Source organism: Barbatula barbatula, assembly GCF_947034865.1.
Source record: "Barbatula barbatula genome assembly, chromosome: 25".
In the NCBI taxonomy this organism is placed as follows: domain Eukaryota; kingdom Metazoa; phylum Chordata; class Actinopteri; order Cypriniformes; family Nemacheilidae; genus Barbatula; species Barbatula barbatula.
This window is the reverse complement of record NC_136788.1, coordinates 16,277,319-16,293,724: the sequence shown is the minus strand read 5'-3', so window position 1 is coordinate 16,293,724 and position 16,406 is coordinate 16,277,319. Positions and strand designations below refer to the sequence as shown.

At 40.9% G+C, this 16,406-nt stretch overlaps 1 protein-coding gene across 11 annotated transcripts in view; it reads right to left on the bottom strand.

Moving 5' to 3' along the window:
* Positions 1–16,406, bottom strand: part of nrcamb (neuronal cell adhesion molecule b) — a 41,605-nt gene that overhangs the window by 13,798 nt on the left and 11,401 nt on the right. For 3 of the 11 annotated variants that reach the window (XM_079450575.1, XM_079450570.1, XM_079450571.1), the window contains 6 exons: positions 10,049–10,104; positions 2,008–2,172; positions 1,174–1,191; positions 739–844; positions 469–665; positions 11–133 (listed from right to left, as the gene is read on the bottom strand). In XM_079450575.1, coding sequence (XP_079306701.1) covers positions 11–133; positions 469–665; positions 739–844; positions 1,174–1,191; positions 2,008–2,092 — 529 coding nt within the window. In that variant the 5' untranslated portion in view covers positions 2,093–2,172; positions 10,049–10,104. Of the gene's footprint in view, positions 1–10; positions 134–316; positions 353–468; positions 666–738; positions 845–1,173; positions 1,192–2,007; positions 2,173–10,048; positions 10,105–10,491; positions 10,616–16,406 lie in introns of those variants that run through there. The other 8 variants (XM_079450578.1, XM_079450572.1, XM_079450576.1 and 5 more) reach the window with 5 other exon arrangements.

The following is a 16,406-nucleotide window of genomic DNA, read 5'->3' as shown; positions in this document are numbered from 1 at the left end:
AGATTCTTACTGTTGTCCATCCAGAATATGGTGGGTGGGGGGAGTCCAGCAGGGGGCCGGCAGGGGAGAACCAGTGATTGTCCTTCCTGTGCGATGATTGGATTCATTCTCTCTTTGGCCCACAGCGGCGATCCTGCGGGAAACACGACAGAATCATTCCGATGAGGTGCTGTGATAACGTTACTAACGTGAAGACAACACCGAGGTGATGATGCAGGAAAAGGAAGAGGAGAGTGAGATCTAAAACGCTCTGAGGGTCAGTCTGCTGGAGGGTCCAGTGGGCCGTCACATGCATTACAGACTAAATCACATTTACCTTTCAAAATTAGATCCCTGATCATGCCGAACAAGTCTTATGAATACAAAAAGAGTGACAATGAAACATTTCAAACAATGGTGAAAAATGAGCTAATGTGTGACGTGGAAATCCCCATCGTCTGATTGGCGGGAGTTCAGACAGTCACGTACTGGACTGCCGGATGATGATATTGTTGGAGACGGCGGTCCCGAGCTCGTTCCGAGCGGTACACTGATAAACGCCCTCGTACGCCTCAGCTTTCTCTCCTCCGCTGATGTCAATCACGAGCGTTCCAGAATGAGGCTTCATGAAGACTTTGGGGTCTTTATCGATGTCGAAATGAGTCCCGTTTCTAGTCCATGAGAATCTGGGGGAAACATGGTTTTCGTTATTTAATGCTCATGCATCTTTAAAACTCTATACAATAAAACTATTCTCACCTGGGATGAGGTTTGCCTTTGGCCTCACAGTGGATGATGACATTCTCCCGCGGATCCATGATGTAATATTTTGGAGACTGATGGGTGATGGTGGGAGGCTGCGGCACTGTGGGTCACATGACACACGAGTCAAACACGCTCCTCACAAAAAAACAGACTGGTGCGGGTTTCCCTACAATAACACAGGGACCGTTTGCATGCAGAAAAATACAATGACTTCAATTATGATTCCATGCAGGAAACGTTCTCTGGCTTTAATGTATGTAGCACAATGGGTTGAACAAATGTCTTATTTGATATAAAAAGATATACTCTATACAAAACATGACCAACACACACAAATAAAAAAGCATTTTGTACGAGCATCATGCAGACGCAACCACTGCAGATTCACAGCAAACTTCATAAAACTACAGCAGATGTGCGGAGACTTACATTCTTCCAGAAGTTTAGCTTAAATCCCCATCAGAACAGAGACAAAAGCAGACATACGCAAGAAAATGTCATTAATAAATACCATCTGTGTGAAATCTGCGATTGTGTTTATGAACAGCACCCACGTTAAAACGAAAATAACGGAGTATTTGATTATCTGATGTAATAGATCGCAACATTTCTGACTTCAATCCCCCCCCATATTTGAGGGCTTCCCCCATTTACAATTACAAATAAGACTTTCATTTACATTTACATTTAGTCATTTAGCAGACGCTTATATCCAAAGGGACTTACAGAGAGTTCAGGGAGCAAGAAGCAATATGTCATAAAAGAGCAATAATACATTAGATGACAATAATACAGATATAAAAGTATCCAAACAAGAAATGTCTTGATTTTTGGTACTTATAATTTACTTTAATACTTGTTTTGTGTTATTTTTTATCATCAAAATCACAAACTTGTGGCCTCCTCATAGCCCTCGGCCTCTGGTTGAGAAACAGCGGTTCTGTCTTTGTTTGTATTGTAAACAGACATACACACGCAGGTCCATCCCGTGCGTCTATCTCATGCGATTGTAATTGGACAGAGTCAGCGAAGCTCATTCTGTCCCATCAGCATTTGCACTTTACTCTCATGAAAACAGCAGCATTACTGCAGGACGGTGAACATACAGTAAACCATTGAGTGAAATTGTTCCTCGCTATGAAACTGCTATTTAATCGCGAACCTTAGAGATGTATTTGATATATGGATATGCAAACGAATCTGAGGTACAATCAATAAGAAACCAGTTCAGTTAGTGGCGCAGTGATTTAAAGAATAACATACGGTCGAGAGGGACCTCCAGTGCTGTGATCACGTGACACAGGAGCATCAACACCAGGGCGAAACGGCCGTCACTCGGCCCGTCCATGATGGGCGTGGGACCAATGAACCGCCTCTCCAGTGAGTCAAGTCCCGTCTTCAACTGCGATCACCCAAACACATCCGACACTGAGAGAGACACAGAAAAAGAGAAACACACACATGCGTTACAAACTGTGATCACACATTTGTTTATTTTATGGATTTGAATGTATTAAATAATAAAACAAGTGGACTCTGGGCTACGAATCATTTGGAAAATAGCCACAAACTAGACTAAGTGACATCATAAAACAAACACAGAAACAGAGAGAGAGAGGGATTTAATATCCTGTACTGTTGATTATTCGTCTCTCTCTATCTGGTGACATCACGACCCCGCAGGGAACGACAGATCGGTCGGTCTCGCTCTCTGCCCTCTGGGACATTACATATTTAGTAGCGCTTGGTAATTTACGGCGGGTTCTGGGGAGCGCTCGTGTGAATCGCAGGCCTGCGGTCATGATCAAACACAGGAGCAGCGAATCATAAATGTTTTCAACTCTGTATCTGTATGCATACACATACAAACACATTTTTCATCTCTTACAGAAACTGTCGGACTTTACGACACACAGTCAAATACAGTAAGCTGAACCTGAGGTTGTGAAGATTTGACAAAATGTTAAACGCCGTCTCATTTGTAAGTGGCTCTGGATGAATAGATGTAAATGTTATAAATGGCATCATGATCTAATTGAATTCAAATGCGATCAGACTCTTACAGTCAATGAGGCATCAGTTCATTAAATCTCACAGCGTGTCCGGCACGATCCGTTCGGATTCATCTGCGCCCCACATCATGCAAAGACGTGATAAATTCTCAATGTTTCATTGTTTCAGGCTGTACGCGAAATGTCAAAAGCATCTCAGTATTTCACAGAGAATGAAACATTCAGAGCGAGGGCTGAAAATGACGTCAAACACACAAAACCGCAGGCTAACCGTCAAGATGAACTCAAACACAAAACATGTGTGATGTTTTCAAAAGCGCTTGAAGTCATAAAGTCATATCAGGCAACACTAATGTTGTTTGTGACGATGTTCAATGCATCTTTATCTTGCGACATTAAAAAAACATTGTTGAGATGGATTGGATAAAATGTCAATGCGAAGTTGTTCATGATGGTTCATAACTGTAATGCGATTTAAATGACATCGCTAAAGCCTATAAAAGAAAAAACCCAAGTCCTGTGGTATTTCAAACCTAAAACATTTTAGTTTTAACAGGATTAATGTATTTCAAGAGGTTAAACAGCACTTGTGTTATGTTAGTTTGTGTTGTCTCTTGTCTCAGACACATTATAAATATTAATATTTAATATTATACCCCGGGTAACCTTCATGGATCACTTTCATCCGCACACATTATACTTGTAAATATATTTCATGTGGGACCGCTGCCGCTTTCTTCAGGGTAAAAGCAACTGAGCATCATAGACTCGCTGCATGTTTTTAATATTATTGTAGATTTATCAACGCATGTTGTTTCAAATTAAACAAATGTACACTTCTTACTTTTACGAATCCAATTTTTTGCTCCTTCTTAACAATTTACCATTTTATTTCTGGCCTGTTCACTCACTGACGCTGTAACTCAAGGGCACTTCTGTCTTTCTGCTACTTTACTTTGTCTTCCTAGACGATGGAAAGCAAATGTTTATGCATCGTGTCTTTGACGATTCAGTCTCTTGTGAACTCGGCTTGCTCCGAATTCATTTACATTCTCCTCTTTCCTTACATTCATATTAACAAACAGAAATTCCTGCTTTCAGATGGTCCACTGAGATGCTAATGTCTGGCACGTCTTAAAGGAGCGACGGCTCATTAACATGCAAAAACTCGCCGCTCAAAGAAGCTACACCACAATCCCTAACCAGATCTAACTTACTAAATCAAACAAGTTTGTTTTCACATGTTCATGCATTTGGCAGATGCTTTCATCCATAGTGTCTTAAAGTTCATTCCATGTATCCGTCTGTGTGTTCGCTGGGATCCGAACCCGAAAATGTTACAAAAATACCAATTGAACTACCAATTCTAAATTGTTTTTGCAAATTAGAAAAAGACGAGCAGAGGAAAATGTCTGAGGTGAGATTGTGGACAGACGGTGTTAAAGCAGAGGAGACCTTCACCTTGTGCCAACTGACCCCAAAACAAACGCATCAAAGACAGGATTACAGGTCCGGAATCAGTTTTAAACTCATTAAAATGAGATGAAGGACCGCTCGTGACCCTGTAGACTGAAACACACGGATCTGTGTGTGTGAGAAATATCCTTCAGACACAGACGATGATGATGATGGGGCATCAGTGTGTGCGGACGATCTCAGCGATGCTGCTATGGTTTTCTAAAACAAAATCCACATTCAACACGAAGCAAACACACATTGCCTTTGTTGAATCCCCCATAAGCCCGTTTTTTTACGGCAGAATGAAAAGTGTCAAAGAATCAAACATTCATGTGTCATGGCAGCAAGTGATAAATCACACACTCACTTTGGACACCTCCATCACATGGCTGTATCCATGCCGACATTGCTCTTTCAGAAATCTGTTTCCTGCATAGTGTTGACCTTTTCAATAAGCAAACCCAGACAAAAACAACATGCATCTGTCTTGTGGTGTCACGCAACATTTGTACTACTATTAATACATTTTCCCAAACAGTTTTTTCAATTTGGAATGAGTATCAACGCAGCTTTTGTTTTTGTTATAGATAATATATCGCCCTAAATGTTATTATTTTATTTATTACAAATGACCATTTATAGGCCGATACCGATAATTAACTGATCATTTATCGCGCATCCCTAAGATACATGATTTTTAAAAATGGATAAATCTTTTTTAAAGTTGCAAATGAACTCTTCAATTGTAGCCAAAATGTCAAATGTACCTTTCTTAAAAGTGCTAAATTGATAAATGTACTTAAAAAATCATTCAAATAGACTAAAATAAAGATAGAAATCTAAAGAATTTGTTATCTATGCTTGGATGCACACCAAACATAATGAAGAAAAGTACGTGAGGGACTGAACCGGTACGATGAACTCTGCACGTGAAATGAATTCATGGCAAACACACAAACCATTCCACAATGACATGGATGTCTTTAGACAGATCGTTCGCAAACAAAGCAGTAAAGTTAACATATAATAATGGACTGTATTGTCATGTTAATGTCCGGCTAATGTGGAGGCTGCTGAAATCAGTGACCTCAGCTCTTTCAGAGGCCATTGGGCGGCTCATTCAGTGCTCTAGAAACATCTCTGATCAATAGCCTCTCGCTCTCTGATGGCTTTGCGATGTGCTGACTGTCCGCTCAGTTCCTGCTATTGTACTGCTGCTATTGAGCCGAGCCAACGTCAGTACATTTACACCTAAACAGACAAAATACATGAAAAATAACATTTTAAATGCTTGGGAATCATGTGTGCATCTAACGCAATGCTCTGCCAATTGAGCCACTAAAACAGCACCAACTAAAGAACACCCCGTCTGTATTCACATAGAGAACAAGACACCCCCCGTGACTTTAGTGGGCACTTGAACTCTCAAGATACTGGACTGAATGCAGTTTTCCATCTCATTTGAGTTCGGGTGGGGTCAGCGGGGTGCTTGTTGGACAGATGCCCTTTCATTGAGTCTCCACCTCTGAGAGCACCTCTTTAGACACTGAACTCCACCTGCTCGTCTCAAAGGTTTTCCTGGATGTGGGCCGCTCCCGTCCCACTCACGGCTCCGAGAACAGTAGCTCTCCTCGGCCAGGAAATGCCATGACTGACAAATAAAGACGGTCCATTGTCGTGGCAAGTTCTCGTGTCTCACATGTAACCGTGTCAGGAAACTTCACACACACGGATCTGACACTCCGTGAGCATATGGAAAAAGTGAGAGAGCTCATTGTCCGGATATGTACATGCACAGTACAGAGAGAAAGAGATGCAGAATATTTAAGAAAGAAGAGATGGTGACATTCTGTGGCCTCTTTTCACCTCATTCATATGCTGCAGGTGAATAGACATCATTTCCCCTTCAGCGCCCTCAAAAGACCTACGACCCTCCAATCTCAGAGCCTCCGCTACAAACAAAACCCCATTCAAAGTGTGAGAAAATCAAATCGCTCCCGCTCTGTGTGTGTGTCTGTGTGTGTTTGTGGGGTTGGAGGGGCCTCGAAATCACACCAAAAAACACCAAAAACAAATTTCATCTGAGATATGTTATACCACGTTTTAAAACGACATATCTGAGACATTTTATTCATATCTTAAATGCATTCACCGAGAACCAATAGACAAGAACTAATTGGGAAAATATTTAAAAGCAGAAGAGTTCTCATGTCTGTCTATTGACTTTATCGGATGTGTTCCAGTTCATATGTTGACTGGCGAGGGTGGACTGACCCGTTCTAATGTGTGTCCTGTTTACCAGTGACCCGTTCAGCCTTCCATTAAGATAACAGGCGCTTCAGAAAAGCTAGGCACATCACTGACGCAAACCACAAACACACTGGACATTTACAACATCAGATATTGTGTTTCTATAGTATAGTAATACCAGTTGATTTTGTGGGGACATTTTTAGCGCCCCCATGCTGGGAAAAACAGCTTATAAATCATACAGATTGATATTTATATAAGAATGCAGAAAGGTTTGTGTGATTATTAGGTATATGTGTTTGTTTAGGGGATAGAATATATCATAAGCCTGATATTAAATCAAGGGAAGTCTATGCAATGTCCCCGTTAAACATGGAAACCTGTGTGTGTGTGTGTGTGTGTGTGTGTCTCTTTGACTCAAATCTCACGAGTTCAACACACAGTATGTTTGGTGTCACTCCAGGAGGAAGAACCTTTCTAACTTCCTCTGCGCTGTTTTAAATCAAACCAGTACAAACACATCTGCTTTCTTGCCTTCTGGATCTTTCTCTATGTGCCACTCTTGAAGTGTGTGCCAACTGCAGAGCCCATTTACTTCAGGACAAAAGAAACAAAAAGGTAAAACATAAAGTGGTGATCAGTGAATTTATAGCTAAATGAATGATGAATTGCATTAGTAGTGTTTGATTGAATGCACAGTAAAGCGCTTTGGATATAAGGGCTGTCAAATGCATGAATGTTCTTTAGAAACAACATGAAATACACAAGGAGAGCCTAAAATGACTTGATGTGACTCAGGTTTTGGTCAGCTGATCTTCGGATTTAACTGACGCCTGTATTTTTATGGTGTCCCTGCTCTGTGATTTATAGGGGTCAACAGGAACATGGCTATAGATCAGCTCCACCACTTTACTAGAATCAGGTCACCCAGAATGCACAGCACACAGTGACTTTCCAAAGACTATTACAATGTCACAGAGACTTAAAAGCTTCATGTCAGAGGAAACAAAAATACTTTTATTACAATAAATAACTAGTATAACATAACAAAGGCAAAGTGCATTGCGGGATACAGTATTCCACACTGTGTGCTCTAGCTGCACATTTTGCTAAATGATCACATCCACATGAATACTAAGTGAAGTATGGTAGAGTATCGTTGTGAACACCGCTGTGAACATGAGACACGTTTCGTTTTTTGTGGCCAGCGTTCCCCAACCATCTGCCACTCATGTGAGCGCTGATCTCAGACCTGCTGCTAAATCTTATTGCCTCCTCACCTGCAGAGAACCCCCCACTTCTTCACCATATGACTGTGACCTGCTGCTCACAGATAGAGACGTTTAACATCCGAACCAACAGAAGATTAAACAAAGAGCACAACACAAAAGTAAAAGATTCAAAGTCAAGATGAACATTGAATTACATATATGTCTATATTATGACTACAAACATACATGTGTGACAGGGAACACACAACACAAATCTGATCTCTGTAGACTACAGTAGAACACAAATCTGATCTCTGTAGACCACAGCTGTACACAAATCTGATATCTGTAGACAACAGCATCACAAAAATCTGATCTCTGTAGACCACAGCTGTACAAAAATCTGATCTCTGTAGACAACAGCATCACAAAAAAATGATCTCTGTAGACTACATCTGTACACAAACACAAATCTGATCTCTGTAGACCACAGCTGTACACAAATCTGATCTCTGTAGATCACAGCTGTACACAAACACAAATCTGATCTCTGTAGACCACAGCTGTACACAAATCTGATCTCTGTAGATCACAGCTGTACACAAACACAAATCTGATCTCTGTAGACCACAGCTGTACAAAAATCTGATCTCTGTAGATCACAGCTGTACACAAACACATATCTGATCTCTGTAGACCACAGCAGCACACATATCTGATCTCTGTAGACTACATCTGTACACAAACACATATCTGATCTCTGTAGACCACAGGTGTACACAAATCTGATCTCTGTAGATCACAGCTGTACACAAACACAAATCTGATCTCTGTAGACCACAGCTGTACAAAAATCTGATCTCTGTAGACTACATCTGTACACAAACACAAATCTGATCTCTGTAGACCACAGCAGCACACATATCTGATCTCTGTAGATCACAGCTGTACACAAACACATATCTGATCTCTGTAGACCACAGCAGCACACATATCTGATCTCTGTAGATCACAGCTGTACACAAACACATATCTGATCTCTGTAGACCACAGCAGCACACATATCTGATCTCTGTAGACAACAGCATCACAAAAATCTGATCTCTGTAGACCACAGCAGCACACATATCTGATCTCTGTAGATCACAGCTGTACACAAACACATATCTGATCTCTGTAGACCACAGCAGCACACAAATCTGATCTCTGTAGACAACAGCATCACAAAAATCTGATCTCTGTAGACCACAGCAGCACACATATCTGATCTCTGTAGATCACAGCTGTACACAAATCTGATCTCTGTAGACCACAGTAGAACACAAATCTGATCTCTGTAGACCACAGCTGTACACAAATCTGATCTCTGTAGACAACAGCATCACAAAAATCTGATCTCTGTAGACCACAGCTGTACAAAAATCTGATCTCTGTAGACCACAGCTGTACACAAATCTGATCTCTGTAGACCACAGGTGTACACAAATCTGATCTCTGTAGACCACAGCAGCACACATATCTGATCTCTGTAGACCACAGCTATACACAAACACAAATCTGATCTCTGTAGACCACAGCTGTACAAAAATCTGATCTCTGTAGACCACAGCTGTACACAAATCTGATCTCTGTAGACCACAGGTGTACACAAATCTGATCTCTGTAGACCACAGCTGTACACAAATCTAATCTCTGTGTAAATAACTGGCATTGACAGTAATTGTTGGTAATTGTGAATGTTCTGTTAATGACAATCTTCAATAAAGACTGACAGGAATATGACTCATTTAGCAGGTTTATGAGGTGATAAAACTACATTCTCAATCATGGCGACAGTAAAATACACCTAAAACATCAATTACACCTAATGTGCATGTCTACTCTTCACTGTGTCGTACTAGCACCACAAAAGCTTCCTGTCTTTGCTGGCAAGAACATTTTTATTCAAACCAGAATCACTTGAACACGCATCATGTTCCATTGTAACATCCAAATTAATAAATGCAGGAACTTTCTAGAAGAGCCTACAGAAAACTGTCAAAAATATGATGAGAAAATTGCAATGTGATGTTCCCTTACAGCAAACACAGTTACATAATCACAGTTCTGCAGTGAAATATACCCGGAGCATCTTACGCCAACATCACGCTGTATTTATGGATACATAACACCCAAACAGTGCTGTGCATTCATAGCCCAAATAAAAAGCTGCATACGCAATAGTGCCAAATATGAGCCGGTCAGATGTCTGAAATCGCTCAAATGTCTCAGAGATTACAGAAATGTTCCCCCAAGAGAAAAAAAAACAGGATGATATTTTGACAGAAATGTCAAACTGGCACAATTGAAAAAGTCTGATGGGTTCGAACTCACCAGAGCAGATCTGATCTGATCTATCCTCGATCTGATCTTCTGTCGGTCTGTAGAACCTGAAAGCAGATGAAACAGACGTTCATGAGCTCAAGATGCCTTAACAATATCAAAGTTCCTGTTTGTTTTTTTAGATTAAAATGATCACATCACTGTCCGTCTCATCAGATTTACACACACACAGGTCTGTTCTCACTGACAGGTGTTTTCACACCTGCTATTCGCACCTCTGAATCTCACACACGGACTCAGACCAGCCTCAGAATCCACATGAATTCAACCAGAAACAGAGCACTTGTCTTCATGAGCATCTCACACAATTCTTCTTTCATCTCAGTTCATTATTTGTTATAAACATCATCAGCATCTCACGTCTAAATCTTCAAACAAATGCATAAAAGCAAACTCTCAAAATGCGAAACACCTTAAAAATAAAAGTGTTTTACCTGTCCTGCAGCAACAGTCCACCAGTCCAAAAAAACCAAAATATACAACAAATATCCAACACAAATACAACGGTCAGGTCCACATGTTTCCACAGCGTCAGTCTGTGCCTGAATGTCACTCCGAAATGAGCGCCGTACCCCTCACACACACACAGGGGCGAGCGGCCCCTCCCTCACAGCGGGATTAAATCAATCTTTTGTCTTTGGCTCAATGGAGGTTAAACATTTCCTTCTTTCACGGGCACGCCAGCGCAATCTTGAAAGTCTAGCACAACTTGAGGCACAGTTTGTTTGCTTTGTTGAGCGTGTGTTATTTTTTTTATTCATTCGGCCAAATCAATCCTGATAAAAGTAACAAAACAATAACAGAAAAATACATCAAATAAAGAAGTATATATAAAAACTCCTTTATGGGAGAGACATTAGAGTTTTACAATTCTTCAGTTTCACGCTCAGTCTGGAGGTTCGGTGAAAGTGGCACTTGTGACGGTTTTAGGAAATGCCTCAGGACAAAATGTAACATTCCCTTCCCATCATCCCCTGCAGTGAAGTGAGAGCTCAGCAGCAGCAGATGTTGCAGGAGTAAAGCTGTACTCATGTGCTGATGGGAATCTGTATATTGCAGTCATTAAAGAAAGTCTTTTGTTAGTTGCGGCCACGACAATGGAGGGAAGTTTCCCTTTGAAAGCGTCTCTTTTCTCTCGGCCCGGGCAGTAATAATGCCGCTCTTTTACAAAAGACCACGACTCGAAACATAATCCGGCGCAAAGTGTTTGTCCGTCACATTGCACAATGAGAAAAGGTCCCAAACCAGCCCATTCTCAAATCACCACTTTTATATCCCCTTTAGAGTTTCACTGCCAACCGAAAAACAACATCGGTGAGCCGCTGCAAGCAGGTAACCAGTGTCGTGTTCTTGAAGACACCTTTAATAAGATTGAAGAAAGAGCAAGTGGACACGTTTCAGATCTCAACAGGATCTCAGCGATTCCAGTCTTTTATATTTCTCCTTAGAACTTTTTAAAGGGTTCTCTGAGACCAAGCTGAAACCTAAAAGAAACATGACCGAGAGTAGAGATGCAAGACATGCAATAATAATTATAAAAAGCAAAAAATGCAAAATGCAATGACTTACTAAATAACGCAATAAAATAACTTTGTAAATCAATTACATTTATATTTTAATATTAAAAAGCGTTTCACATTCTTTCTTACGAAACTGTACACGTTTAATAGCATTAGATTAAAACATATTTAACGTTATTAGATCTCAGGCAAATTCCGATTATAACGACAGATACAAACAAAGTTCATTATAGATAGACTATAAAAAGTCTTTAGAAATTACAATTAGATGGATATAAAGACAATAGACATCTATAGTACGTCCCCATTTAGCGCCAAATCTTTCCAAGATTTGTTTTTCTGAACTCTTTGGGGCCTCATGATGAATGGAGCTCATTTCTGATTGGCTGTCAAAACGAACAGGATTTTGAACCCTCTCGAGTTTGCCTCAAGTGCTGTTCGGAGGGGGCCAAACCATCCCCTTCAACAGAAAAGAAGCCCACCGCAGAGCGCTGTTTTTCTGTCGTCTGGGTGACATGGTTTACAAACAACACAATATCCATTAAAACAACATCATTCATTGGTCGACTGTCTTTGGGAAGCAGCAGCTGTCTCGTTCAGCATGATGTCCTGCTTTCATAAACCTAGGATGTGATGACAATGTTACAGTCTTTTCTGAAGATCCGTGAAGATCCGTGAATCTGGGCTGGTTATCACCAGTGCAATGAAGAGAAAGTAGGTTAATTAAGAAGGGAATTTGAGACTCGATCAATGTGAAATGATCTTTGTTGCGATATGTCTATCAGGTGGATCGCGAGTATAAAACGAACTGAGAAACATTCCAAATGAAGAAGTCAATGGATAAAACGAGAGACGGTCCTGCGGGATTCAATTCAGAAAGTGAGGACACAAAAACATGACAATGGTGGCGGTCTAAGAAGATATTTACGAGATTGACTTTCTTAATCCCATGGAAAGGACACCGAGGTCAACCTGCCCTTTATCATCCCAACACAAAACTCAGAACACACACATGCACAGGAAGAACCCCAGGCTTTCACGGCGGTTTCAAAAGAGAGTCAGTGTGTATGTGTGGGATTCTTGTGCTGTCATGTTGTACACATGGGTAACTGTCTCTCCACCAATGCATTGATCACAAACACAGAGCAGAACAACACACACGCCATGCTAACAGGAACGACAACATCTGTTTCCCCGTACTGACACGTTAATGAGCTCATGTGTTGAATGAAAGCAGTTCATCTGATCAAACAGCATATAAAGATCAGATCAGCTCTGATGTTGAGTTCCGGCCCTCTTCTGCATTTCTAATGTTCGATCAGCACATAAAAGACAGTCTTTCTTATACACAGACAAACCAAAGGTACAGATTAAAACCAACGGTTCATTAAAACCATTAGAAATATTCCATTAGAAACATTAAGCAATGACCAATTTCGGCCAATTAGAATATATGTATGCTATAGGTCATGTATGTTCATTGTGTGTGCGTGTGTGTTTGTACATAATAAGCTGACCGTAGCAAACACGCGCCTCACCGACTGTCTAATACCTTGACAGAGAGTTTACACAACAGCTGAGACACACACACTGTTTAACTGTATTATTGAGGAGATCACCTGTAAACACACGTCTGTTCGGGTGATTCTGTGGCTCTGTTGAAAGCATCTGGCATCATCACGGGTCAAAGCTGATGTCCTGCAGGAGTAGATCACAGTATCACCCCCGAACCTCACTGTGCAACAGACGTTACAGATGACTGCAGTCAGGACATCAGCACACGCGTGTCGTGTGAAGCCCACTGTGACAGTTAATTATTGATCTAAGGAGCTTTACGTTCACACACACGACACACCTGTTCCGAGCATTTATAATTCACACTCTTCATTAATGAAGTCAAAGAAACTCTTTGAAATCACATAAACGCGAAGACTAAACCAGAATATGAAAGACGACAAAAAATATTTCAATGCTTGGCCGTGCTGTACTAATGCATTAATCCCATAATCCTCAGCGACAGGCCGATCATAAAATACAGATCAACAACAAATAGATGCTGGAAACCAGCAGGCTGATCTATTTATAGAGAGAATAAAGGTCCCCTGCAGGAACTCATCGCTGTATTTGAACTGTGTGTTGAGAGAACACGAGAAAATGTCATGAATCATTCATTTTGCCTCGGTAATAGGATTCTGCTTTTAACAAAAACAATGCAACATCATTGATGGTTTGTGTGCCACAGTGGGTGCATTGAGAAACAGGTTCGGGATCCCATTTCACCGCTAGTCCTTTATTTTGTCTTTAAAAACGCAGAATGTTTGTGCAAGAAATTAACCTGGATAATTTTCCCTTTTGACAGTGTCTTTGTATGTTGGCACATGGTCTATGATCGATTTTCTATATTACGTTCCCTGTCTGCCGTGAAGAAAAACAGACCTTCATATCTGGGGCGACGTAAAATATGTCCTGACTGGTTCAGGGGTAAAAGCTTCATGTTATCGATCAGATCTCCATTAGGCCTTTGGCACAGAATGTCATGGGTCTCGACTGCACAGCTGTTGTGGGTCATGCTTGATGCCAGCATAAACATGGAAAATGAAACAAGCCAATATCTGTATTGACAATGAGCGTTAAATCAACACATTCCCCCGTGAACTCAGCACGGATTCTTTACATCTATATATTACCCCTCCACATTCACAACGTGCTAAATGTCAAAAAGAACGGAGATGGCTGGTTGTCTAGCTTATGATTGACATAATGACGTATGTTGTTGTTTGCCACAGACGTGTGGGGTCTATCCAGCTCTATTAAAAATGATTGAATAGACGTGATAACGCAAACCACAGTTCCAGCCAATAGAAAATAACACTTCTAGTAAATGCCATGAATTTTGCAGCTGGCAGCATCTGTTCTGTCTGCAGATGTAATCAGACGGTTCCAACGCGGAAATAAATCTGTATAGTCATTGAGTTCATTATGTGTGAACATGTCTTACAGCATTAACATGAGAAATGACTCAATGAGTGTAATAGAGATTTCATCTGCGGTTGTAAACACTTTCGAAACTCTCTGAAAGCAAACTTCAACTACACTGATACCGCATGTGTGCCATTTGCGCTATAATTCATAGCTCAATCACCCTCTTTCTCTTCCTCTTTTACATAGAAAACACTTTTTTGTTTCATATTTCTAACAGTCACATACTTAAAAGTAATGCAGGTCATTAAGGCGTTTTAATCAACACAAGCTGATGGAATTAAATAAATGAAAAAAATGTAAGGAATAATCCACAGCTAGCCATGCTTTAAAGGGTTTTAATGCACGACGTGGAGGCCAAGAACAACCCGATGCGAAGTGCATTAAAATCCTTTAACGCACGGCTAGCTGTGGATTATCCTGCTTAAACCATGGCCATTTGCCAAATTAAAGCTTTTATTGATGTTTACAGTGTAATTTTAGAACAAACAGGTGAAAATGACCGGTATTTTGTAGGGTAATTTAAAATGTAATCAAACTGACTGGAGCTACCCGTGCGTTAAATGGATTTAATGCACAACTTCCAGCCAATCAGAATCCAGTATTCAAACGGACCATGGTATAATACAAAATATTCAATTTCCTTTCTGACTCACGTTTTAATAAATATTCTACACAGACTTGGAAATTCTGTGATGTAAGAAGCCAACAGAACGTTGTGTAGTACACTTCATTTAAGTTTAAAAGAGTAGTTCACCTTCAAAAAGAAAATTCTGTCATCACTCTTGTCATTTCAAGCATGTATGACTTTTTCTTCTTCTGCAGAACACAAAAGAAGATATTTTGAGAAATGTCGCTGACAGAACAACACAGCCCCGTTCGCTTCTATTGTGACCAATGCAAGTGAATGGGGGGCTGTTAACAGCGTTCTTCAAAATGCGGAAGAAAGAACGTCATATATAAATCTCAATATAAATCAAATAGCTGCTGGCGTGAGCATGAAAACAATTCTGCGCAAATACTGTCAGTCTTTGGACCGTTTGGATGGGTACGTTATGGTTGTGGACAGAACCCAAGCGCAGGCAGACATGTGTCGAACAACAAGACTTTAATCCAAAACAAAGACCCTCGATGGGGAAAACATGAACACAAACAAGACTGAAATCTAAAACTTTCCACAAGGGGAACAAAACAAACAAGGTCTTAAGAAAAACAAACTAAGTCCACAAACTTGAGTCCAGGGAACAGGAACACAGGTAATCCAGACAGACTAGGAAGGGTAAATGTGCAAAATGAACCGACAAGAGACAGAGGGAAACTGGGGCTTGAAAAAGGGGAACACTAACGAGGACTGATGACACAGGGAGAGTGGCGGCAGGTGACATGGATGAAACACTAAGGGAAAGATGGACCAGGGCTGGAGACAAGACTAACACTAATGGACCGCTAACCGGGGAAACAAGGGGGCGGGACTAAAGGATGTGACACCGGAGAGAGAGCATGACTTCTCAAACCAAAACAATGCTCTTTCTCCACACAAAACACATGGGACTGACATGATCCTGCCACAAGACTCGAAAACCAAGACAAGGAGAGGCAGGATCATGACAGGGTATAAATGTTACTCAACATAACATCTGCCTCAGCTAAACAAATAGACCCATTCACTCTCATCAACCACAAAACAAACAATTAGCTTTTTTAACTCCCGACACGAGAGTCGAGCACAATGAGGTCTCACGTCTCTTATGCCCATCATCAGACGTTTGTTCAGACGGGCCTGTCGCCGGTGAGAGACGTTCATCCGACCGGAATCTACTTGACTGTTTTATAAGCCCAAAAGTCAAAAA